Genomic DNA, 13765 nt, shown 5'->3' with positions numbered 1-13765 from the left:
CGTCTTTTTCTTTTATTTCAGGAAACAGTGGCTTCGTCACACCGGCAGTCCTCAATCGCGGATCGACAAGGCGGAATTTCGCAACGAGAAAGAAATCTCGCAGCCGTCGTTCTCGAATTTTGAAATTCGAAAATAGGAGCGCTCGCGAGGGAGTTGTAATGAAAATATAAATGCCCTAATAATTAGTTTGAATAATTTAAATGATCGCCCTTATAATAAAAAATCGTTATTTTAATAAATATATAATATAAAATGTACAACAAAATTTTCATCCTTCAGTGGCACGTGTCGAAAGTTCCGAATATCGCGTGAATGTTTCTCTCTTGTTCGGAAAAAGTAGCATCCTTTCAATATTTATACGGAACGCGATTCATCCACGATAATTATTTTAGACGAAGATCATCGAGGAAGAAATTGATTTGTTTTAAGAAAAACTATTTCTCACAACGTAACCAACTCCTTTCTATCGTTCATTCTCTCTCCAAGATGTATAAAAATCGTCCTTGCATAATTTTCTAAATGAAATATGAATTTTCTTTTCTTTTATTAGGACGATTACAGCGAGATTAATATTTTCTATACGTCTCGACGCTCCTCTTTCTTTTTGAATCCAAGTTTTTGTCCTCGATGGAGCGATTCGCTTCCGGGTATATGTACATGGAGAAGTGTGGAGGAGCGACTCGCCAGCAGCCAACATCTCCTCACGAGAGAATTCCTCTCATTAGTCAGCGAACGCGCGGCGAACAGCGCGGTTCCATTCCGTGAGTGTCCTCTACTCTTTTCCATCTTTTTCGTATAACGTATATAATAATTTTACTTCTCGTTGAGGATGTGCCTCGCGTCGTCGTAATTAGATTCCGACTCTGCGATCGATCTCGATCGGATTACACGCGGCCGAGAAGACGATCGAATTCGCGCCGCGAATAGCCAATACCGGAATAATGTTATGATCGATGCCCAAGAGAAGGTGGACGAGCGGAGGACGAGAGGAGGAGGTGGAGGTGAACCAACATGAGGTGTTTCGAGAGCTTCTTCAAGCGCACCTGGCGGCCGCAGCAGGTGAGCGAAAAATAAATTTTCAGGTGTCATTGTTTTTTTCTTCTATCTCACAACTCGATCTTATCGTCATCGCGAAAGTGTATCGTCACTCGGAACGATATAGCTCTCGTTATTCCGCTTGCGATCGTATCGCCGTATGTTTCGACATTGTTAACACGTGCCATCAGGTATGACAGTTGCGACCTTATTTGGCGTATAATTAACGCTTTGTAAATCGTAGCGAGAAGCGCCGCAATATGCGAAATATTTCTTAATTTCTCTTTTTTTTTTTCTCATTATTTTGTGTAGCTTAATTTTTCTTTCGCTTCAATATTTTACAATCTATTTCTCCATTCGTTTTAGCGTTCTTTTCGATTACTGTTCTATAAAGCGTTAAAAGAAATCACTTTTACAGCAACTTTAGACGGCAAAATTTTTCGTCAGTTCCGATTCGTCGCGTAACAGAAATTTATTTCTGCCTTAAAGAACCGAAGCATTAAGCCTAATTTTCTGCCAAACACTACAGTGAGAGATTATCAGATAAATTATCATTCTATTTTGATTTATATTTGATAAATACAATATCTTATTTAGCCTCTGCGATTCATTTATTACATTCGGGAAGAGTTAGAGTTATTCCGTGGCAGACATATTTTTATCTCGATTCTTGGTATGCACCTTCGGTATGCACAAGTGTGCATTTGAAAACATTCATTATAATTTTTGTTGGTCTACTTATTTCTCTTTTTTTTTTCTTCCCGCGACTCGCTTGAACGCGTCCGCGTGTTATCGCGCGATAAAAGTCGATAAGAATTTAGAATTTAGAATCGAAGACGAATTTAATCAAGCGACGATCGTAATCGATCAACGATACATTCGCACCTTGCCACTTATAGGCGAGATTCTCCGCTTGCGACGCAAGAAATTCCGATCATGTTTCTGCAAAAACCATGCGTTTCGCACGAGCGAGATCGTGGCTGATGTTCTCGCGGAAAATAACGACGGACGAGACCGAATTACGCAAGGTAGTCGCAATTATACGTAAACACACGGAAACTCGCCCGCACATTATGTTTGCTCGCGTACCTTCCCCTTCCTATTCTCTAGCTGTCTAACTTATCAGGCATTTATATTTGACGTATTTGCGATGCACATATTGCAAACAGGAACGTTTCGCGTTCTCCTTTACTCTCTTAAATTTAATCAGCTTTCCAGTGATAATACTCTGATTCCATTTAAGAGAACACGTATTTAATGCTGTCGAGAATAATAATAATAATTAATGGTGAGAGCTAATAATTAGTTATCAAATAATAAAAATAATAATGTTGTTGCTAATAGACTAATAAACAAACTCGGGAAGAAACAGGTATTTATGTGATTAAGGTGACTTCTCCCATCAAGATTTTCGACGATTAACTCCGAGGAGGAGGAGCCGGTTTATTAACAGGTTGGTCAAGGGTCGCGGTTGATAAGCGCTGATAATGGCTCTTGAGCGACCTACTGAACTGGTCAGTTCTTACGGCGATTTGCGTCGCGCGACACCGCGTTACTTGTTCTCCGTCAAAGTAAATCCGTATCGGCGCGGAGACTAGCGTTCCGAAGAATCGCTCTTAAAAATCGCACAGCTTTTCGAGGCACATCCTCACGATGCGATAGTATGAACGAGAACGATCACCATATCGGGAAATATGGACACATATTCAACGTGAGTAATGCCGACGTATGTGTGTGTGTGTGTGTGTGTGTCTACGTCTTGAGAATTAATATCTGCAAAATTAATATCGATTGAATTAGTTGTGATATTAATACAGAATTAATATATACATATATATAATATTATTTTTATATTTTTTTTCTATATCAATTAGGTCTTAATTTTTTCAAACCGAGCTATTTTTTATCAAATCTAGCGACAAAAAAAAATTCAGGAGATGCAGGTCCTTGTAATTTTATCTAGATGTGCATTCGAGGTGCAACGCAATGTAGCCGATATTACACTCAATTTGTTGATATTTTAAAATGCATTCTTCTTCCCTCCTACTATTAATTATTTATTCGTACTAATTGTTTATTACGCGAAGCCGAATAATGGATGGCTCAATAATAATCTTGAAATACGAGTTCTCGCGTAATCTGCTGTGAATAGTATATCGTTTATCCAATATCACTTCTTTCTATTCTTATATATGTAACCAGTGATTACAATTTTCAATTCGACTGTGCATTTAAGAAAACGATTATATCCGCCGTAAATGGATCTCGTTGTTAAAAATGACACGCTCGATCGCCTCTAATCGGGTCGTTGACTGCCGTCAATCCGTCCGAACGGTGAAAGTCGTGTAACGATTAACGGGACCTCTCCTCAAAAAAAGCAACGCCAATTAATCGAAATACAGCGCTAATAGAAAATTGGACAATTTTTTTAAAAATTGCCATCCGCTATATTAATTCCGTCGTATTAAATTCATCAATGTTGAAACATCGGATTCATATTAAGCAAACCTGAAAAAATCCTTGGGTTTGAATAAATATATTGAAAAATATTTACTAGAACCTTAATAAGATGGCGGATCCATACGAATCGGAGATTATCTGGATTATCACGGAAATACGTTTCCTCCGTTATAAACTCGATGTACAGGACCGCGTCGCGTCTACAGCGGAATTCCCCCTTCCTCTCGAAAAGCCGGATTCCTGAAGCACGCGTAATCACCGGCTGTTTTGTTCCTTTCACTCTCCAATTCTCGCGCATATCCTTGAATTCGATTCATTGCGACTGAGTTAAAAAGTATTTGTACTGAGTCCAAATTAATTTATAAACTATGATTAAAGATAAACGACCCGAAATAACTGTATGCGTGCGATATAAAAAATATGATATATAATAAAAATAATAAAAAATAATATATAATATAATATTATACAAAATTACAATAAAAGAGGAAAAGGCATAGTTAGAGCCTAAACGCGGTTATAGAAAGAGATGTATGTATATATGAAATATATTGTATATAATAATTAAAAGGAAGAAATTGATGAATGTTTACAAGAGTAACTACGTTTAGGCTTTAATTGAAGACCGACTGGAAATTTAATTCAAAATAACGAAACGTAACTCTTACCGCAATATTTTATATAATATGTTAATTCTCCACAAGATAAACCTGGAACAGAAACATTGTTGGACCTCTCCCGGAAGTTTGAAACCACGAGTAGATAGTCTTTATCCGACAATAAACATCGGGGTACCGCGTCTGTTGTTTTGCTTCCGTCGTGCATCTTCCTGTCTTTCAAACGACGTAAGAAATATCTATTTATAAATAATATTATTCTCCCCGAACGTTATACGTGGAAGATTTCGTACCAATCATCGAGCAATGATGATGGATAAGAAACTTGCTATATTTCTCGCTTACTTTCCATTTCATCAACAGATAAGTCGAGTAAATATTTGGTCGTGTTCAATCATCGCAGAATGTTGGAGACATTTACAGCAGAATTCAATCCTTAATGGAAAATTTTTTTCGAAAGAAACATCCTGTAAACGTATCTGCAATAAAGAGATTATGATGAAAAGATTTATTTAAAAATTATAATGAAAAATATTTTATTATAAAGTCGTAGTTTACAAGTTTTTATTCAGCAATTTTCTGGAAAAAAAAAACTGCAACGGCAGCGATTGCTTACTTCTTTCTAGATGGATCCATCGTCGAGATTCGAGCCGACGACGAAGAGGACGGCAGCGGCAGAAGTGCATCGCCACGCCACCGGTGAGACGATGACAGAGCTGGGCGAGGTGAAGGTAACCGCGCCGAGCAGCAGCATCGCGACGTCGACGCCGCATACCAGCGGTGACCCGGCGCCCTGCAAGAACGGCAGCTGCAAGGTCTGGAGGAACAACCGCGACGGCAGTGGCGAGCCGCGCTCCGAGAGCCCTTGGCACTCGCTCAAAACAGTCTTCCTCGTCTCCGTAATCGTGGCGTTTCTCCTCTGGGTCATAATCTATACTCTGCTGGACCAATACCGAATCCTGTGATCATGATCATTCTGCAATCTTGATATGTTCCTCGTGACTGCGATTTATAATCGATCTCGCACAAAATCATTTGGTCTATTTCATGACTGCGATGTCCTAATTCATTGTGACTTCCTGTCGGATTTCATGCGATGGATCCTACGATGCGCAGAGACAATTTTCTAGGCAGAAATAAAAGCGTGCTAACAATTCTCGATTGTGAGGGATTTATCTCTCATAAATAAGTTTAATAAAGTGGCTGCACCGAATACTTTTAATTTTACAGCATGATTTAAATTGCGAAGATTCGATGAAATCTGTAAACACAGATTCGAGACAATCGAAAGCTCAAGGGTGAGGAAGGAAAAGGATTTCCGGCAGCCTTAAGCTTTCGTAATTAAGATTGTAATATTGTATTATATATTTCGTACCCTTTTATAAACGCTTTGTGACGTCTGTAAATATATTCGAATAAAATACCATGTTATATACGCAATGTACGCAAATTATTCGACCCTTTACATAGGTCTCGAGCGGATATCGCGCGATAAATCGGTGTTCAAAAATTAAAAAATATATACGGCAAACACACTGAATTGTAAATAATACTGAGATAGAAAGAGAGAGAGAGAGAGAGAGAGACGCGAATCTTGAGAAAATCTTTAAAAATTGCGCTATATCTTAATAACTTTACAAATTAGTTAGAATTGATCGAAAAATTCCATCGTTTTTTTTTCCATCACGCTAATCGACGAACAAACTTTTCGATCAAGATAGTTTAACGATATTTTTGGCCGGGACTGCAATAGGCGAGACAACTGTAATGTAGGGGAGAAAGAAGAGTGGATTCGAACAATTTAAATATCGTACGCGTCACGATATACATTTATACATATTGGATTCTTGCGGTTTTTTTTACATATATCTTTTCTATCTATCAAATCAATGAAACCAAAACTAAAGTCCCCTCTTCTCCCTTACAGAACCTGAAATTGTCGTTGGTGCGACGAAAAATATGACTGCGCACGCGATCGAGCATGTATCTCGCGGGACAATCGCATGGTAACAATCTTGGCGAATCCGCGGCAGACGACGTTATCGTTATCGAGAACGAGGAACGGCCCGGATTAACGACCGAAAATCGACAACCGATAGCAACGTCGTCGAACACGCGAGATTGGGAGACGCATTCGATGCAACAGCATCCGAGCGCGCAGAGATTGCGGAATGACGAAGACGACGACGACGAGCAGGAGGAGGAGGAGGAGTTACCGGGCGACAACGTGACTTGTTCCTGTCCATTTTTTGTTTCTTTTCTCAATATACATATGCATGTTTCTATTGAAGGAACTCGTTTCAGTTCTCCGCGACGGAAAGACGCGCGCAGCCGAGAGTAATGTTGATCGGCTGGGACAGTCTCCGTTCGAGGTTGATGCTGTTCCTGATCGCGTGCCTCCTTATCTGGGCCTGCATTTTCTTCCCTCTGCTCGCCACTTGAATCTCCCCCTCCTCGCGCTTTCGCGAGACATCGAGACAATCGGCATAGCGATTCGATACGACGACATTCAACACGACCGCACACATACTCTCACATTTACATTTATGTATATATATTACGTCCAATATATAAGAATTTTACATTTTTTGGTATTAAATATTTACATGCGCTATTATTTAAAATCATAAATATATATTACTTTACGTTTAACGTGGCCTTTGCGAAGAGAACATTATCCCCAAACCATCTTCAATTCCTGTCTTTCATAAAAATTAAATGTTGTTTGGCTTTATAATATTCAATTGTTCTTAAATATATTTGTTTATTGACGCATTTAAGATGGTTTGGAAGTAAATTCTATAGTTGCGTGAGACACTTGGAAAGGTACCTCTTTCATGCGTTCGCGCTCTCGTAACATTTTTCTTCGCAATATAACTCCGTCAACTTCTTCTTCATTAGGATCGATCGCGATCAGTTTAACCAATCGCTACCTGGAAAGCCCGTCGCGAGCTCCATCGATTACTCTACATTTTTATTTACGGAACACTTTCGTTGTGTATCATATCGTTATATGTATGTACGTCCTTATCTACATATATATATATATATTTTTTTTTTTATCAAAAAAGATATTCAAGATGATAAATATCTTTTGTTTCGCTCTAGATCAGAGTAATATCGAGTACTGTTTTATGGTATAGCCTTTACGTATTCTAGGATGAGTCGCCGGAAATAGAATCTTTATTATCTCTCCTGGATTCGAAAATCAAAAAAGAAATGTGAACAATACAATGTGACTCTAAAAGTTTTCGATATTCAATGCATAAAAATTTAGCACAAAATAACTTTATATGTCTTAAAGATTTTCTAATTTTAATTTTTCCTGAAGTCATTAAGTTGAATCCATCTTGATATGACTGCAATATATTATACATGTATAATTCTTAATTAAATAATATTAATCACCTCTTTTTCTCTTGGAAAACATTTCAATTGTATCGCACAATTTTTCTGTATTGTCGAGCCTGAGAAAGATATGAAAAAGCGTCTCGTTTCCATCAAATCATCCTGTCTAATCGTTAACGATTTTTCTAACATACACGCGACAGCACGATCATGTAATGTCCTTATAATCAACGGCTTATAAATACGCCTTACAAATACTACTAATTTGGCATGTAACAACCGTGACGATGCATTTATATGCTAGCATTTGCGACCGACACGTCGCGTCGAGGGAAAAAAAAAAATCTCATAAATACTTATACGACCTATTGAATTTCATTTTACACAGAGTATCCCGCGAAATACCCGGCAAACTTTATACCAAGAGTATTTTCAGAAAATTTTTATTATAACAGCCATCTATTTCCGCTACTAGTTTACGATTTTAACAATTTTGGGGGAAAAAAAAATAGTGATGGCTAAAACCTTTTCTTGTTTACATGGCCATGATCTTGGCATATTTCAAGATCATTGAAATTGATGAGATCGTTTTTAATATTCCATTTCATCACGATTTTTAACTAAATTAAATATTTATAAATATTTAATGATCGAGTTTTATAAATATAAATTTTATTAAAGATCTATGTCTAAAATTATAAATAAATTGTAAGATCTTCTTATCTATAAGTTTGCGTTTTTAAAGCTTAGTTCGCAAATCGGTGGCTTGCGCGCAAAAAACTATTTCTGCGCTTTTTATTAGCAGACACACACACACGCGGATTGAAACAATTTATAAGATCAAAATTTGTCGGTTATTAATATTGTCGGATACTCCGCGGGGCACCCGGTATACGTTAGTCACGCAATGTTGATCGATGGAGAAAGATTTCGAATATCTAAGTCGTTCTAATATTAGCTTGGAATAAATACAAATGATGTGATATGATTCGTATAAAATGAGGGATGTAAATCGATTAATAGATGAAATTATTGAGTAAATCGCGAGTACAAAAAAAGACGAGTTAAAAGTATCGCGGGGCAAGAGTAAATGCGTCTGGAATGCCACGTTAGATAGTGTTAGGGAATAACCGAAATCGGTACATTTAACGGAATAAAATGAAAATAAACGAGATGTAACGTAATTTATCGTCCCCCCGTTACAAGATATCGTTATTGACGTTAGGAATAATCAAAATGATAAAAATTCATCCTTCTATTCTTCAAAATGAACAGAACATTTCTTAACTACATTATGGCGTCAATATAAGAAAGAGACCTCTGCATATATTAATAATATACGCAATTTCATAGGAGAAAGATAACGTCTAAATTTGATATATTCCTGAGCAGCAAGATTTAAAAAAGAAAAAAAAGAAGAAAAAAGCAATCGTCTATATTCGTAGCCTTTGAACGCGAACAGAGTAACGCCTAAATCTGATAGTTTTAAAATTATCGAGATTGCGAGATGAAAACATCGTCCTACATTCGCGGTTTAGCACATTTAAAGTTACGCGAAACGAATTTCACGCGAGAAAATAATAAAAAATATTCTTATGTAATATTCTTAAACGCATCGAGATTAAAAAAAAAAAGAACAGAAACAAGAAATCATCTATATCCGCGGTTTGTATGTTAGAGTAACGTGAAATGTTTTTACATCCATCTCGGTGCAATCCTGAGGTCCGATAACGCTATCGCCACCGGTACGCGACGGCACGCGTGCCGCCTGCTCCTCGATGATCTCGTTGTAGCTGTTATCTAGCATCTTCTCGACCGCTAATTGCTGCTGTTGCTGCTGCTGATCCACCGTCACTCGCACAATCTTCACGGTCTTGATCGCCTCCAGAGAACGCGATACGTCCGCTGCCGCTGCCGATCGGATGCCTCCCTTCGCGCCATTTTCCTTGTTGCGACGAGACGAGCTGCGATGCAGACGCTGCTTCTCCCTGGACGAGGTTCTCCGCAGACTCGGCCGCTTCACCGACTCCGCGCTGGCGCTCAAGCCCGTGGCTGGATTCAACCGAAAAAATTCAATTGACAAAGTTGAACAAAGACTTGTAGACGCGGAAAGAAGCTCGACTATTTATAAGAAATTTGTAAATCAGAAAGAAAGATTATGCGTCGATTATAGATGTTGTTATGCGATAAACAAATCAGAAAAATATAAAGATGCTTTCATTTAGCTTTTAACGTTTCCATCTTTATTTAAAAAATACAGACAAAATCTGAAAAATTGTATAAACATGTATAAAAATTTATAAATATGGAAATAGTTAAAGAGCCATAACAATAGCTTTATTAATCGTACAACAAAATCAATAAACGATTGATACATGAAATTGAGAAATATCTAATCAGTATTGATTTTTCTTCGATTTTTCGAGAAAAACAATGAAAAGTTTTCGAGAAGTCGTGCAAATTTACCGATGTTGCCGGAGGAAGACCGATTGGAACCGCGTAAAACATGTATCGCCGTGGGGTCGCTGTCCGTTGCTACCAGTCTTTCCCCCACAGGTGTGAGAAACCATTCAGATCTAGTTCGCATACGCGCGGCTTGTCTCTCGTGAACCTGTGTCAGTTAGTACATTTACAATCCGATCTCAGTTGAGATTATCACCTGAGAGTCTTACCTGTGGCAGGTAGCTGAGACTTTTGGTACTCTCGGCATAGCGATTCACCGCGCGCAACTCATCCAAGGTCATGTCCGCCGCCGCACGTCTAGAATGATGACTGCCATTACTCGACGAACGACTAGGCGCCTGTAAAATGTCAAATCTATCTACTGTGTCGTTTCGAATTCTTTTCAATGATTCATTGTGAGAGCACTTTACGTTCTCTTATCGCATAGACAATATAAATACCTGGAACAAGCCGTTTTCTTCTAAACTAACCGAGAGACGCGTGTAACTCTCGAGTAAGGTGTTTTCTGGGATCATGCCTAGCGACGATGCGAGATTCACTGTCTCCGGCATGTGAATCAAGGCTGGAGTCGACTGCGATTCCTCTTGGTGTGATATACCTATTGTATAAAGTTGTAATTAGTACAATATTATTTTACAGAGTGATAATCAAAGCTACAGAGACATGTTGAACATTTTGAGGGAAAAATATATAAACTTTTTTCTCGTATTATACGTTAAAATAAATTAAGTTCATTCAAAGAAAAGAAAAATCTTTTCTATCAAATACAAGTTTGTATCGTACAAAAAAAGAAAAAGGAGAAAAAGAACAAAAAAATTAAAATAAAAAAATAATGATTTAATTATAGTAAGATAATGAGATAATTATGGTATAATAAAGAACCGGAAGCTTTAACGCTCAATTTAGTGAGATACTGTAATCTTACTTACATTCCAAATTAAATTTTAGTCCCCATCTTTCGCATTCGTATTGCAACCACGTCTTTTCTGCCTCCAGCGACAATTGTCCTAAAATTTATCGACTCAAATCACATTTACTCGCGTGGTTTAAATCAAAATGCGCGCGTCTCGTAAAAACTTACTTGACACGAGAGTATCTGGCGGATATCTAAAACTGAAGATCCAGTCTTCCTCCACCTTCAATATCCGGCCGGTTATGCGCGCATAAAATTCATAATTATCCCTTCCGAACAAATTCGAAACACCAAAATTGTCTATCATGAACTTGGTGACGCGTGTGGCAATCTGAAAAATAAATTGTAGACTGTTGGATAAAATCTTGATGATTTTTCTTAACAAAAAAATATCTACGCATAAATATTAAAAGGAAAAAAAAATGAAAAATGTATGTGCATGTATCGTTAAACATCTTTTTTCTATGAAAAAATAGAAATTAAATTGAAATAACATGATATCTCAATGCTTGAATAATATTGATTGAAAACTACATTAACTTTAATTAACTAATAAAGTGAGAAAAAAGAGAAATTATTTAATTGTGAGAAGAGATAACAAAGAGCAAAGAACAAAATAGAGATGTCGTTTACCTTAAATCTGAAAACATCCTCCATCTTAGCAGTCTTGCCGTCGCTGACGCAACTCTGAAAAAACGAGGGTGCCACAGATACCCCCAGGGCTTCGCTGGTCATTCCCGTGTGCGCTCGCTCGCTATTTACCGCTACTACCCTGAATGTCCCGAATAGCAACACCAGTAACCGTTGTGTATATAATGGCATGGAGGTAATTAATCTGCAAGAAAAGCTGCTATCGTTAAACAGCTCGATAGAGATTACTCGAAAACGCGAATATCAATCGCGGGAATTCACCTGTGTATCTGGTCCCGTTGTTGTTCTATACTATCTAGCTGAATTACGGTAAACAGCTGCTGCTCGCCCTCCTTCCCAAACACTCCGCCGGGTATTTTGCGTAAAAATTTCTTCAGAACGCTAGCTATCGTGTAAACACTAAAATTGTCCATATTGACGAGATGTCCGGTTTGCAGAAAGTGTATCAACTTCTTCATATTACCCTGGTGACCAGGCGCCCGAAAAACGTCTTTTCTGAGCGGGGCCTCCTTGTTTAATTTCAATATAAGGACCTGAAACAAGATAACATCATGATCATTGCTTGTAATTGCTTTATAAAATGTTTGAGAACAACAGAACATTTAATTGTTAGTTACCAATAAGGGGCCAGGAATATCATTCTTACACACTTCGTCCAGGGGTACTCCAAATTTAACTCTATGGAAAGAAGAAAGCAGAACGTTAATTTGACTTTGAAAAAAGATAATATTTGCTTTACATATCATTAAATATCAATTATCATGTCGATGAAAAAATTTAAAAGTCCTATATTATACCAATTTATTTTCTTGTCAAGATAACGATACATATAACACGTTAACATTTTGCCTCATTTCCATATCATGTTAATGACCGTCTACAAAGATTTATATTTATTTTTTTCAATTCAAAGCATGCACAATTAAACACAACTATAGAAAGTTTTGGCACAAACTTAAAAATTTGTTTAAATTTTCTTATTACCACATAAAGTACAATACAATATAAATTACAATAATGTACGAAATATACTTATTACTTATTGCAACATAAATTATATTAAAATATAATATAACGACGGAGTATGCCCCCTAGTAGATATCCTATCATATATTTACAGAATGTAACCGTGTATAATATTCCTAATATATATGTATAAATATAAAAAAAACTATCATTTCAATTAAAAAATATATATATATATATATACATATTGTAAATAAGATAAAATTGATTGAAATGCAATACAAGATAAGAATGTGTTATTTCCAAATGCAAAATATACTGACTTTTCCAGGCGTCTCGGATATGGTGGTACTGAGGAAGGATGTCCACAACTGGTTACAACATTTCCTAATGTAGCAGCGCGTCGATGCATCCTCTCTGTCCAGCTGCTCATTGTACAGAATCTAAGGATAGCAATGTCATGGGAGCATTAACACCACTTGACGCTCTTCTTGCGTGAGAAAAGCTGTGCTTTATCTAAATTCTGGCCGGTTCTGAAAACATATCATCAGATTCTTGTTAGTCTCGCTTTCATTTCCAATCGATGCTTCAATATTACAAATAAATCAAACCAATAAAAGCATTGTAATATTAAAGCCATATCTATTAGCCTATAATGTTTGTTGCGTCACACTATAATTTGGAAACTAATTTCTTCATACCACATTCCATCAGTGATAGAGATAGCCAATAAGGACTTTTGTTGCTGAAAATTTGTTATCAATAACATCCTTATAAATTTGATTTAATTTTAACCCGAATCTTTACGATTCGATCAATGCGTCCACATTCTAATAAAAACACGTTTTTACATAAATATATATGTAATTAATTAAAAATGAATGAAAGAATTAAGAAAGCCATATCACGCGATGATAAAAGATTTAGAGAATAATTTCAATAATTTCGTTTCAATTACCAGTAATTGATTACTTAATCTCGTTTGGCACGAGGTCTATTCGTCAGGAATGTGAATGGACTACACGTGGTAAAAAAGAAACAAGCACGCACACGAGGGAGAACCGAAAGAGAGAGTGAACACCACTGACCCGCCCAAAAGTACAATCGAGTTAACAATATAAAAGCTCAGCGGGAGAGAGGGAGGGAGAGAGAGAGAGGGGGAAGAGAATCTTACCGGAGCAGGGACAACGATCGGGTGCCGTCGTCGACGTGAATCCCGGTGCGACCTGGATCGCGTCCGCGATTAACCTAAAGCAGCATCACGCGGAGCAACGACAACAACGACGACGACGACGACGGACGACGACGGACG

The 13765-nt window shown here is 37.4% G+C and overlaps 2 protein-coding genes across 16 annotated transcripts in view; one reads left to right on the top strand and one right to left on the bottom strand.

Moving 5' to 3' along the window:
• LOC138945181 (uncharacterized) overlaps positions 1-7435 on the top strand; it is an 8575-nt gene extending 1140 nt beyond the window's left edge. Inside the window, exons 1-4 of one of the 8 annotated variants that reach the window (XM_070316515.1) lie at positions 1860-2323; positions 2408-2746; positions 4200-4340; positions 4739-5552. In XM_070316515.1, coding sequence (XP_070172616.1) covers positions 2699-2746; positions 4200-4340; positions 4739-5077 — 528 coding nt within the window. In that variant the 5' untranslated portion in view covers positions 1860-2323; positions 2408-2698 and the 3' untranslated portion in view covers positions 5078-5552. Of the gene's footprint in view, positions 1-21; positions 1060-1106; positions 1227-1858; positions 2747-4199; positions 4341-4738; positions 5553-6039 lie in introns of those variants that run through there. The other 7 variants (XM_070316516.1, XM_070316520.1, XM_070316514.1 and 4 more) reach the window with 7 other exon arrangements.
• Positions 1066-13765, bottom strand: LOC138945179 (rho GTPase-activating protein 20-like). Of its 8 annotated transcripts, none has more exons than XM_070316502.1 (15): positions 13628-13765; positions 12777-12986; positions 12105-12165; positions 11749-12020; positions 11470-11671; positions 11005-11167; positions 10853-10930; positions 10364-10521; positions 10133-10261; positions 9927-10071; positions 4729-9512; positions 4458-4591; positions 4164-4328; positions 3590-3796; positions 1066-2808 (listed from the first exon to the last, which is right to left on the bottom strand). In XM_070316502.1, the coding sequence occupies exons 2-11, from the start codon at positions 12884-12886 to the stop codon at positions 9115-9117; spliced, it is 1716 nt and encodes a 571-aa protein (XP_070172603.1). In that variant the 5' UTR covers positions 12887-12986; positions 13628-13765; the 3' UTR covers positions 1066-2808; positions 3590-3796; positions 4164-4328; positions 4458-4591; positions 4729-9114. The 8 variants fall into 8 exon arrangements, with proteins under 8 accessions (XP_070172603.1, XP_070172602.1, XP_070172604.1 ...); XM_070316501.1 differs by having other exon boundaries at positions 3596-3796; XM_070316503.1 differs by lacking the exon at positions 1066-2808 and having other exon boundaries at positions 2907-3796; positions 4406-4591.

This window comes from Polyergus mexicanus, unplaced genomic scaffold (assembly GCF_030449975.1).
Source record: "Polyergus mexicanus isolate NDT 795.1 unplaced genomic scaffold, iyPolMexi1.0 SCAF_3, whole genome shotgun sequence".
Lineage (NCBI taxonomy): Eukaryota > Metazoa > Arthropoda > Insecta > Hymenoptera > Formicidae > Polyergus > Polyergus mexicanus.
The sequence above is the reverse complement of the archived record's forward strand: the minus strand, read 5'-3'. Positions and strand labels throughout refer to the sequence as shown.